The sequence below is a fragment of the Argopecten irradians genome, chromosome 10, assembly GCF_041381155.1.
Source record: "Argopecten irradians isolate NY chromosome 10, Ai_NY, whole genome shotgun sequence".
Classification (NCBI taxonomy): Eukaryota; Metazoa; Mollusca; class Bivalvia; order Pectinida; family Pectinidae; genus Argopecten; species Argopecten irradians.
This window is the reverse complement of record NC_091143.1, coordinates 35,374,802-35,388,009: the sequence shown is the minus strand read 5'-3', so window position 1 is coordinate 35,388,009 and position 13,208 is coordinate 35,374,802. Positions and strand designations below refer to the sequence as shown.

Genomic DNA, 13,208 nt, shown 5'->3' with positions numbered 1-13,208 from the left:
TTCGCTAAATCAATTGATTTGATGTCAAAAAACGATTATCCATAAATGTATCTATTAAAAGCGCTTTAGTGTGTCGTTTAATAAAGAAACGGCGTAGTTTCATTTCGCTGTCAGTGTTGTTCGATATGAAATCATATCATATCGGCGACAGTTAAATACACGATTTAAATTTATTTGATTACGTGATGACATTTCACATTAGCGCAAGCGGCGTTATTTGTATGCAATCTGTAAATTGACAGGAATATATATTATTTTATATCATATAGGCATACGGTAAATTCAAGGCTGCTATATTCTATGAATATTGATATTTTCATTATTCGCTAGTCATTTAAAAAAAAATATTGCTATTCAGGAGCGTCGTCAGGGTTGAAACAATATGGATGCAAAGTTATTTCCTGCCGAATCCGTTCAAACAATCCAGGAAACCGGATCAAATTTCTACGACTCAGCTTTTCATACACATGTATAACAATGAGACAGTATTTAAAATGTTAATAAATACTGAAAATCAGGATTTCTGTCCCTGAATTTCTGGACTTTTTTAGTACTGTAGGTGTATTCAGAGGTTAATTAAATTCGTGCCATAGCATCAACAATTTGTAAAGAAATAAATGTTTTTATTCAACAACTGTGATGATAAGTACAGTTTTATTTTCAAAATAGTCTATTACACATCGCACTACTGCATTTTTCTATTCTTTTACCCTTCATCTCTCTCACTTTTAACTCTCACCATAAGACACCCCCTCTCTGGTTCATTCAACACCATTACTCCCCTTTCTTCAGTTCACTCACCGATTCAGCATTAAATTACCCACCATCTTCAAGCTCACTGTCAGCTTACCACATATTAATCACACATGCCAAAACAAAAAGGGGTCCCCCAAGGACACAATAGCTGGTATTTGTATCCTATGTGGTAGCTAGGTGTATCCTTTGAGAAGTCACCTAGCCGTACCATATTAGGGACATCCGAGCCACTCACCAACGAAGGAAACAGACAAACATAGATGTAAGAGTAGTATTAGTACACTGTAACAAACTACATTTACATTTGGGCAAGCATACGGGAAGGTCAATCAGGGTTAAGGGGGAGCTTTGATTACACCTTGGTGCATTATGCACTTGTGTTTGAAAGACAGAATGAAACATACTACTAGAAGTGAACTTCATTATACAGCCATACCGCTTATTATTTAGCAAAACTTGTAACGGTAAATAGTTTGGATTCCTTTGATCTCCTGCACAGCTCGGCGACGATCAGTTTGCCAAACTTTTCTGATTGGCCAATCAATCAGGGAACAGTACTTACTGAAGCATATGCTGCCCAAGACAACCAACACACACATTCCACCAGTTTACGTGTATATACTGACGAGCAAGCAAAACATTTTTTACTTCATAAAATAGCTCTATACGAAATCCACAATAGCACATGCGCTTATACGTTGTACATGTATATACTAATCATAGACTTTACGTAATTATTTGCCAGATATCACAAAAGCAAACTAACTGGCAACTGGAAAATGGAAACAACATGTTTCAACACCCACCAAGGCGCACGACCACGTTTTGACAATTCACAATTGGATGACGTCACAAACTCTATAACGTCACAAATGCTTTACATCTCGCGAGATTTTCCATCTATTGTTCTTTGTTCACGGCAACAAACAGACTTGGTCAAACTTCTCTGAGAAAAACGAATTTGGATTTTACATTAATCTTTAATTATCAATTGCTACTCGCATGTTTCATGTTTTGTATGAACTTCAGGTAAGTACTGAATGTGTATCTTATATGTTAATATACTCTGTAAATATCCAAGACGGTATGTTTTAAATCCAACTTGTTTCCTACCACTACCGAGCGCAGGCGCCTTTCATTTAGATGAGTCAGACTTGATAACCTATGCTGCAATTCGAACGACATGAATATAGTCCAGTAAAATTACGGGGCATAACCAAATAATTACAACATATTTCATATGGGGATTCTTAATATTTTCATAATAAGAAAGTCGCCCTGAGCTGGCAAATTAAGAATTTCGAAAAGTCGATGGCTCCAATGTTAGACCAGTCCGCAATGAGTTATTTTTATTACATTTTCTTATACTTTTCTGAAGTAGAAGTAATAGTGTGCTTTCTAATTATTGAGCATTTCAAACTTATCAACTGAAGCTTCAGCAATTTGATCCTGACTTCTTCCATTTTAGGTATATATCACCCTCTATACGATTAGCTTGGCCTTATAAAAGATGTAGTAGGAATTCGTGTTAATACACTACTGACAAGAGCACCAATGGTCGCGAGTTCGATCACAAATAGTAGCTTTAACTATTACTGGACTATGACAAACTTATTCCAGTCTTTGGTTGTGGTATTCTAGATTATGGATAAAAAATCAATTTAAAGAGGACGATAAGATGACAGAAAAGGCCGAAATAGATGGAATGATGGACCAGGCTGCTGAAGACCTGGCTAGGTTAACTATCCAGCGGTCCATAGCGGCTCTTAAACATGGTCAAACGTCTCCAACACACTACAAGATGGAGGAAGCGATGAGTGAAAATGACACGGATCTGGGCAATATTGTAGATGTTACTATTGGCAGATCTGTTTCAGCACTTCGCCAAGGGCAAACTTCTCCCACTAACGAAATAATGGCCAAAATGATGTACCAATCGGAAGTAGAAATGACAAGCACAAATCAATCTGATAGAGGTACGTGTACTAATTTTGCTGTACCATTATATATGTTTTAGGGGGTAACATTATTTTATCGTCTTTCGTTTTTTAAATTTCGTGCAGAAATATGACGTTGATAATTACTCAAATAACATGATTTGCTTATGTAGGATTTTGTTCTAAATAGATACAGTAAAACCCCGTTATATTGCCACCCGTTTTACCGCCAAACTCGCTTATCGCCATGAATTTATTCAGAACGGATTTCCCTCCAATACAACTACACCCGTTATACCGCCAAACCCGCCTACCGCCATCCGCCATCACATTTGCGGAACAAATGATTTAAAATAAACACTATAATGACCTCGTTAATATCGCCAAATTGTTGATAGGGACACATGTTTTCGTAAGGTGCTCAACTGCCGACTGACAGGTAATCAGCTACACAGACTATGGCCGCGTGTACGACCGTGTGTACACAAATCAATTAACAATATGGTACACCTTTGTTATTGTTTTACAGGTAGGTGTCGCAAGTTGTGGTGAATATAAAACTCATTTCTGTACATGTGTTTTTACGCACTATCGTAACTTTAGTTATTTATTGACAAAAAGGAACCAACAAGTCTATTAATCTCGTTATCTCGTTTAAAAAATTTATATATGGAAATTGTAACATTAATATAAACTAAAATGTTTTCAATTTTGCTTTCATTCTAGCATTTCAAATGATAAATATTATTAAAACGTGCAGATTAATCCGCCGTTTATTAGTAAGATCAAAATCTTGTCTGAGAAGAAATTTACCGGAAAATGTTTTGATTTTTGCTAAGAATATATTCTTTTAAGGTCACGTTCTCGAAACAATTTGCAAAAGAAAAATAACTTAACTATTGGTCAACATCAATTCCAGCAAAACTCATTTGTTTTAAATAATGATAAAAAAATATCATGTAACGAAAAATTAGTGGAATTTTTGGCAATTTCTAATCAAACGCATGTTTGGTTTTAGTTGGTTACATTAAATTGTTAAATGCTTTTTAAGACATAATACTTTAATTTTGGAACTATTCATATTACAAAATACGAAGTGGCCGTACAAGTCCACAGACTGACTTGAAAGTCTGTTTCAGTACGGCACCGAGGGACTACCTTTAGTTAGGCCTAATTAAGATTTCAGCGACAAATCCGATATACCGCCAAACTCGATATATCGCCAAAATCTAGGAAAACAGAAGGTGGCGATATAACGGGGTTTTACTGTATGTTGTAATTTACATTTTGCGCACTTTTTAACAATCACGAAACTCATTTTTACAGGTTAATATTACAAATGTATCATCGTAAAGTGATCAATCAAATGTCTAACACGCTGACTCTTTCTGCTTCAGATAACAAAAATGATGCCCAGCCTCTTGTGGCTACGATTGTGAATGAAGACGGCGGGAAAACACAGAAAAACTTTTTCAAGCGCAATTTTGACAGAATTTTTGGAGTGAGTACATTTAACTCAAAAGAATATTTAAGCTCTACTACAGTAAGTGGTCAAATATCTGTTTTAAATCTCAATACGGTGTACGCCAAGGTGGAGTCATATCTCTGTTATTTTTTAGTCGGCGTAAGACAGAAGAAATATTAATATTAATTATCCAGCCAATATGGTGTCCGCTTCGCAAACTGTGTTTAACGTCATATGATAAAACAATCTCAGTGTCAGTATATTAATACATTACTATCGGTAATCAAAATTCGAAGTGCTTCATTCTATTTTGTTTACCTAAAGAAATACACACGAAAAACAGAAATGGGCAGAAAATATCAACTAACTTACCTGAAAAGTGTTTATCTCTATTTCAGAAAGAGGAGAATAAGTCTACGAACACATTTACCTAACGACAGCGTCCTAAGTGCGAAAACAAATAATAAATCAACAAAGACTCACAACAGAAGGAATTGGATTCGTAAACATATTCTCTGCTGCCTTGCTCGCCAGACAGCAACAGTGGAACCTCTAGATCATTGATTGGAACACAAAACGTTCAGAAATGTAGGAACTTGATCGCGATCGTTTTCATGAATAATTTGATAACAGACACGTACATGTATAAATGCTCGACTACAGCAAGCGATTGGACACATGGAGCATATAGACTTTAATTTTAAGAAATTCTTAAAAGTGATGCATCTTTAATAAATTTTGCTTTCAGTTCCATTGATCACTATTGTCTATTTGTCTATTAAATAATGCAGTGTGTCAGCAAATGAGACGCACTTGTACATGTACATCTCCACTTAGGTGAATCAAGAACAGAACCTTGGCGTACTCCGATAAAGAGAGTGTTTTCTTTCTTAGACAACACTCTTTAAATCCGAGAAAATAGCGCATAAGGATCTGATAACTAATTACAGTATTGGAGCTCGCTCTTAAGACATTTCAGGGGTCTTGATCAAATCTCGGTAAAACCACACTTACATGCTATGTTATAGGAGACCACAGAACCAACCTAACCTGATACACCAGCCCGCCCATAATGTTCCGCATAGCAGCTTTATGGGTAGGTCAGAGTACCAGGCTACCGCAAAACAAAACTAAATATAGATTTCTGGAAATCCCCTTTTGGGCATAAGATTTCATAGAGAGATGAATGTTTTGGAGCCAGCTGATTGGGTATTCCGGGTTCATCAGTTTCAAATGTTTAATGTGTGAGTTGGGCAATTCCTGTAAATGTTAAATGTGTAAAGATTATTTTTATGCTTCATGCCTGTTAATGACAGGCGGAGATAATCAAGAGTCCAATTTTATGAAATTTATGGTCAATATTTGGTGCGGAATTCAGCACAAGATGACAGTCCTCGCCTGAAACGCTTAGCAAGACGAAACATCTTAAACATTTTCCATTCATAACTACTATTATTAAACGAATCACATACTGTAATTTTGCAACGCGTTGCAAAAGAAATTTACTTTAACATTCCAGCCACAAAATGTATATGTACATTCTTTATATACTGAAAACAAATCACGTCATCTTTAGTAACAATTAGGCCTATAACTACTTATAAGCTGAAAAGTGATTACCACAACAGATTGGTATGTAAACAACACATACAACGCCTGCTCTGTAACACTTTTTATCATTTACATTGTATGTTGATTAAAACAGATAACCATATGCAAAACATGGATAATTAACCGATCGACATATAATGTTGATCAAAAAATAAACTTTAAATACATATTGTAATTAATAAAGGTTTGAACAATACAAAACAGACTTGGTTTGGTTCAGACGGTTTATGTCCTACATGTATATATTGGCAGCCAGGGTTATTTAAGGACGGCCTTCCATGTTAACAATATTTTTGGAGGCTGCTCCATATCAATGTTGTGTCTCCTTGTGATAGTGGAACTCTTGTTCTGTTTATAGTGTTATCTTACTGAAGTATATGCTGCCCAAGACACCCAACACACACATTTCACCACTTTACACGTATATACTGACGAGCAAACAAAAACATTTGTTTACTTCATAAAATAGCTCTATACGAAATCCACAATAGCACATGCGCTTATACGTTGTACATGTATATACTAATCATAGACTTAATGTAATTATTTGCCAGATATCACAAAAGCAAACTAACTGGCAACTGGAAAATGGAAACAACATGTTTCAACACCCACCAAGGCGCACGACCACGTTTTGACAATTCACAATTGGATGACGTCACAAACTCTATGACGTCACAAATGCTTTACATCTCGCGAGATTTTCCATCTATTGTTCTTTGTTCATGACAACAAACAGACTTGGTCAAACTTCTCTGCGAAAAACGAATTCGGATTTTACATTAATCTTTAATTATCAATTGCTACTCGCATGTTTCATGTTTTGTATGAACTTCAGGTAAGTACTGAATGTGTATCTTATATGTTAATATACTCTGTAAATATCCAAGACGGTATGTTTTAAATCCAACTTGTTTGTTACCATTACCGAGCGCAGGCGCCTTTCATTTAGATGAGTCAGACTTGATAACCTATGCTGCGATTCGAACGACATGAATATAGTCCAGTAAAATTACGGGGCATAACCAAATAATTACAACATATTTCATATGGGGATTCTTAATATTTTCATACTAAGAAAGTCGCCCTGAGCTGGCAAATTAAGAATTTCGAAAAGTCGATGGCTTCAATGTTAGACCAGTGCGCAATGAGTTATTTTTATTACATTTTCTTATACTTTTCTGAACTAGAAGTAATAGTGTGCTTTCTAATTATTGAGCATTTCAAACTTATCAACTGAAGCTTCAGCAATTTGATCCTGACTTCTTGGTATTTAGATCACCCTCTATATAATTAACTTGGCCTTACAAAAGATGTAGTAGGAATTCGTGTTAATACACTACTGACAAGAGCACCAATGGTCGCGAGTTCGATCACTAATAGTAGCCTTAATTGTAACATGACTATGTACTGGATTATCGTGAATTTTGATAACAAACTTATTCCAGTCTTTTGTGGTGGTATTGTAGATTATGGATACAAATCAATTGAAAGAGGACGATAAGATGACAGAAAAGGCCGAAACAGATGAAATGATGGACCAGGCTGCTGAAGACCTGGCTAGGTTAACTATCCAGCGGTCCATAGCGCTCTTAGACATGGTCAAACGTCTCCAACACACTACAAGATGGAGGAAGCGATGAGTGAAAATGACACGGATCTGGGCAATATTGTAGATGTTACTATTGGCAGATCTGTTTCAGCACTTCGCCATGGGCAAACTTCTCCCACTGACGAAATAATGGCCAGAATGATGGACCAATCGGAAGTAGAAATGACAAGCACAAATCAATCTGATAGAGGTACGTGTACTATTTTGCTGTACAATTATATATGTTTTAGGGGTAACTTTATTTTATCGTCTTTCGTTTTTAAATTTCGTGCAAAATTATGTTCAGGATTTCGTTCTAAATAGATATGTGTAATTTACATTTTGCGCACTTTTTAACAATCACGAAACTCATTTTTACAGGTTAATATACAAATGTATCATCGTAAAGTGATCAATCCAATTTCTAACACGCTGACTCTTTCTGCTTCAGATAACAAAAATGATGCCCAGCCTCTTGTGGCTACGATTGTGAATGAAGACGGCGGGAAAACACAGAAAAACTTTTTCAAGCGCTATTTTGACAGAATTTTAAGAGTGAGTACATTTAACTCAAAAGAATATTTTAGCTCTACTACAGTAAGTGGTCAAATATCTGTTTTAAATCTCAATACGGTGTACGCCAAGGTGGAGTCATATCTCTGTTATTTTTAAGTCGGCGTAAGACAGAAGAAATATTAATATTAATTATCCAGCCAATATGGTGTCCGCTTCGCAAACTGTGTTTAACGTCATATGATAAAACAATCTCAGTGTCAGTATATTAATACATTACTATCGGTAATCAAAATTCGAAGTGCTTCATTCTATTTTGTTTACCTAAAGAAATACACACGAAAAACAGAAATGGGCAGAAAATATCAACTAACTTACCTGAAAAGTGTTTATCTATTTCAGAAAGAAAAGAAGAAGTCTACGAACACATTACCTAACGACAGCGTCCTAAGTGCGAAAACAAATAATAAATCAACAAAGACTCACAACAGAAGGAATTGGATTCGTAAACATATCCTGTGCTGCCTTGTTCGACAGACAGCAACAGTCGAACCTCTAGATCATTGATTGGAACACAAAACGTTCAGAAATGTAGGAACTTGATCGCGATCGTTTTCATGAATAATTTGATAACAGACACGTACATGTATAAATGATCGACTACAGCAAGCGATTGGACACATGGAGCATATAGACTTTATTTTTAAGAAATTCTTAAAAGTGATGCATCTTTAATAAATTTTGCTTTCAGTTCCATTGATCATTATTGTCTATTTGTCTATTAAATAATGCAGTGTGTCAGCAAATGAGACGCACATGCATGTACATGTACATCATTTAGGTGAATCAAGAACAGAACCTTGGCGTACTCCGATAAAGAAGTTGTTTTCTTTCTTAGACAACACTCTTTATATCCGAGAAAATAGCGCATAAGGATCTGATAACTAATTACAGTTGCTACAATATATTGGAGCTCGCTCTTAAGACATTTTAGGGGTCTTGATCAAATCTCGGTAAAACCACACTTACATGCTATGTTATAGGAGACCACAGAACCACCTAACCTGATACACCAGCCCGCCCATAATGTTCCGCATAGCAGCTTTATGGGTAGGTCAGGGTACCAGGCTACCGCAAAACAAAACTAAAATATAGATTTCTGGAAATCCCCTTTTGGGCATAAGATTTCATAGAGAGATGAATGTTTTGGAGCCAGCTGATTGGGTATTCCGGGTTCATCAGTTTCAAATGTTTAATGTGTGAGTTGGGCAATTCCTGTAGATGTTAAATGTGTAAAGATTATTTTTAATGCTTCATGCCTGTTAATGACAGGCGGAGATAATCAAGAGTCCAATTTTATGAAATTTATGGTCAATATTTGGTGCGGAATTCAGCACAAGATGACAGTCCCGCCTCAAAAGTTTAGCAAGACGAAACATCTTAAACATTTTCCATTCATAACTACTATTATTAAACGAATCACATACTGTAATTTTGCAACGCGTTGCAAAAGAAATTTACTTTAACATTCCAGCCACAAAATGTATATGTACATTCTTTATATACTGAAAACAAATCACGTCATCTTTAGTAACAATTAGGCCTATAACTACTTATAAGCTGAAAAGTGATTACCACAACAGATTGGTATGTAAACAACACATACAACGCCTGCTCTGTAACACTTTTTATCATTTACATTGTATGTTGATTAAAACAGATAACCATATGCAAAACATGGATAATTAACCGATCGACATATAATGTTGATAAAAAATAAACTTTAAATACATATTGTAATTAATAAAGGTTTGAACAATACAAAACGGACTTGGTTTGGTTCAGACGGTTTATGTCCTACATGTATATATTGGCAGCCAGGGTTATTTAAGGACGGCCTTCCATGTTTACAATATTTTGGGAGGCTGCTCCATATTAATGTTGTGTCTCCTTGTGATAGTGGAACTCTTGTTCTGTTTATAGTGTTATCTTACTGAAGTATATGCTGCCCAAGACACCCAACACACACATTTCACCACTTTACACGTATATACTGACGAGCAAACAACAAAACATTTGTTTACTTCATAAAATAGCTCTATACGAAATCCACAATAGCACATGCGCTTATACGTTGTACATGTATATACTAATCATAGACTTAACGTAATTATTTGCCAGATATCACAAAAGCAAACTAACTGGCAACTGGAAAATGGAAACAACATGTTTCAACACCCACCAAGGCGCACGACCACGTTTTGACAATTCACAATTGGATGACGTCACAAACTCTATAACGTCACAAATGCTTTACATCTCGCGAGATTTTCCATCTATTGTTCTTTGTTCATGACAACAAACAGACTTGGTCAAACTTCTCTGAGAAAAAACGAATTCGGATTTTACATTAATCTTTAATTATCAATTGCTACTCGCATGTTTCATGTTTTGTATGAACTTCAGGTAAGTACTGAATGTGTATCTTATATGTTAATATACTCTGTAAATATCCAAGACGGTATGTTTTAAATCCAACTTGTTTCCTACCACTTACCGAGCGCAGGCGCCTTTCATTTAGATGAGTCAGACTTGATAACCTATGCTGCGATTTGAACGACATGAATATAGTCCAGTAAAATTACGGGGCATAACCAAATAATTACAACATATTTCATATGGGGATTCTTAATATTTTCATACTAAGAAAGTCGCCCTGAGCTGGCAAATTAAGAATTTCGAAAAGTCGATGGCTTCAATGTTAGACCAGTCCGCAATGAGTTATTTTTATTACATTTTCTTATACTTTTCTGAACTAGAAGTAATAGTGTGCTTTCTATTTATTGAGCATTTCAAACTTATCAACTGAAGCTTCAGCAATTTGATCCTGACTTCTTCCATTTTAGGTATATATCACCCTCTATACGATTAGCTTGGCCTTACAAAAGATGTAGTAGGAATTCGTGTTAATACACTACTGACAAGAGCACCAATGGTCGCGAGTTCGATCACAAATAGTAGCTTTAACTATTACTGGACTATGACAAACTTATTCAGTCGTTTGTGGTGGTATTGTAGATTATGGATAAAAATCAATTGAAAGAGGACGATAAGATGACAGAAAAGGCCGAAACAGATGAAATGATGGACCAGGCTGCTGAAGACCTGGCTAGGTTAACTATCCAGCGGTCCATAGCGGCTCTTAAACATGGTCAAACGTCTCCAACACACTACAAGATGGAGGAAGCGATGAGTGAAAATGACACGGATCTGGGCAATATTGTAGATGTTACTATTGGCAGATCTGTTTCAGCACTTCGCCAAGGGCAAACTTCTCCCACTGACGAAATAATGGCCAAAATGATGGACCAATCGGAAGTAGAAATGACAAACACAAATCAATCTGATAGAGGTACGTGTACTAATTTTGCTGTACAATTATATATGTTTTAGGGGTAACTTTATTTTATCGTCTTTCGTTTTTAAATTTCGTGCAAAATTATGTTCAGATTTGATTTCGTTCTAAATAGATATGTGTAATTTACATTTTGCGCACTTTTTAACAATCACGAAACTCATTTTTACAGGTTAATATACAAATGTATCATCGTAAAGTGATCAATCCAATTTCTAACACGCTGACTCTTTCTGCTTCAGATAACAAAAATGATGCCCAGCCTCTTGTGGCTACGATTGTGAATGAAGACGGCGGGAAAACACAGAAAAACTTTTTCAAGCGCTATTTTGACAGAATTTTAAGAGTGAGTACATTTAACTCAAAAGAATATTTTAGCTCTACTACAGTAAGTGGTCAAATATCTGTTTTAAATCTCAATACGGTGTACGCCAAGGTGGAGTCATATCTCTGTTATTTTTAAGTCGGCGTAAGACAGAAGAAATATTAATATTAATTATCCAGCCAATATGGTGTCCGCTTCGCAAACTGTGTTTAACGTCATATGATAAAACAATCTCAGTGTCAGTATATTAATACATTACTATCGGTAATCAAAATTCGAAGTGCTTCATTCTATTTTGTTTACCTAAAGAAATACACACGAAAAACAGAAATGGGCAGAAAATATCAACTAACTTACCTGAAAAGTGTTTCTCTATTTCAGAAAGAAAAGAAGAATAAGTCTACGAACACATTACCTAACGACAGCGTCCTAAGTGCGAAAACAAATAATAAATCAACAAAGACTCACAACAGAAGGAATTGGATTCGTAAACATATCCTGTGCTGCCTTGTTCGACAGACAGCAACAGTCGAACCTCTAGATCATTGATTGGAACACAAAACGTTCAGAAATGTAGGAACTTGATCGCGATCGTTTTCATGAATAATTTGATAACAGACACGTACATGTATAAATGATCGACTACAGCAAGCGATTGGACACATGGAGCATTATAGACTTTATTTTTAAGAAATTCTTAAAAGTGATTCATCTTTAATAAATTTTGCTTTCAGTTCCATTGATCATTATTGTCTATTTGTCTATTAAATAATGCAGTGTGTCAGCAAATGAGACGCACTTGTACATGTACATCTCCACTTAGGTGAATCAAGAACAGAACCTTGGCGTACTCCGATAAAGAGAGTGTTTTCTTTCTTAGACAACACTCTTTATATCCGAGAAAATAGCGCATAATTCTGATAACTAATTACAGTTGCTACAATATATTGGAGCTCGCTCTTAAGACATTTTAGGGGTCTTGATCAAATCTCGGTAAAACCACACTTACATGCTATGTTATAGGAGACCACATAACCTGATACACCAGCCCGCCCATATTGTTCCGCATAGCAGCTTTATGGGTAGTCCAGTGTACCAGGCTACCGCAATACGAAACTAAAAGTAGATTTCTGGAAATCCCCTTTTGGGCATAAGATTTCATAGAGAGGTGAATGTTTTGGAGCCAGCTGATTGGGTATTCCGGGTTCATCAGTTTCAAATGTTTAATGTGTGAGTTGGGCAATTCCTGTAGATGTTAAATGTGTAAAGATTATTTTTATGCTTCATGCCTGTTAATGACAGGCGGAGATAATCAAGAGTCCAATTTTATGAAATTTATGGTCAATATTTGGTGCGGAATTCAGCACAAGATGACAGTCCTCGCCTCAAACGTTTAACAAGACGAAACATCTTAAACATTTTCCATTCATAACTACTATTATTAAACGAATCACATACTGTAATTTTGCAACGCGTTGCAAAAGAAATTTACTTTAACATTCCAGCCACAAAATGTATATGTACATTCTTTATATACTGAAAACAAATCACGTCATCTTTAGTAACAATTAGGCCTATAACTACTTATAAGCTGA

The 13,208-nt window shown here is 35.7% G+C and overlaps 3 protein-coding genes across 3 annotated transcripts; all 3 read left to right on the top strand.

Annotated features, from left to right (window-relative positions):
* The first annotated feature begins 1,661 nt into the window (after positions 1-1,661).
* LOC138332813 (uncharacterized) lies at positions 1,662-4,872 on the top strand. Its single transcript, XM_069280771.1, has 4 exons — positions 1,662-1,785; positions 2,225-2,732; positions 4,091-4,194; positions 4,557-4,872. The coding sequence occupies exons 2-4, from the start codon at positions 2,435-2,437 to the stop codon at positions 4,590-4,592; spliced, it is 438 nt and encodes a 145-aa protein (XP_069136872.1). The 5' UTR covers positions 1,662-1,785; positions 2,225-2,434; the 3' UTR covers positions 4,593-4,872.
* A 378-nt stretch (positions 4,873-5,250) lies between these two features.
* LOC138332675 (uncharacterized) lies at positions 5,251-8,592 on the top strand. Its single transcript, XM_069280668.1, has 4 exons — positions 5,251-5,254; positions 7,347-7,571; positions 7,770-7,915; positions 8,276-8,592. The coding sequence occupies exons 1-4, from the start codon at positions 5,251-5,253 to the stop codon at positions 8,438-8,440; spliced, it is 540 nt and encodes a 179-aa protein (XP_069136769.1). The 3' UTR covers positions 8,441-8,592.
* Positions 8,593-10,954: 2,362 nt separating this feature from the next.
* Positions 10,955-12,162, top strand: LOC138332674 (uncharacterized). Its single transcript, XM_069280667.1, has 3 exons — positions 10,955-11,285; positions 11,531-11,634; positions 11,995-12,162. Exons 1-3 carry the CDS (start codon positions 10,955-10,957, stop codon positions 12,160-12,162), a joined length of 603 nt encoding a protein of 200 aa, XP_069136768.1.
* Positions 12,163-13,208: the final 1,046 nt, after the last annotated feature.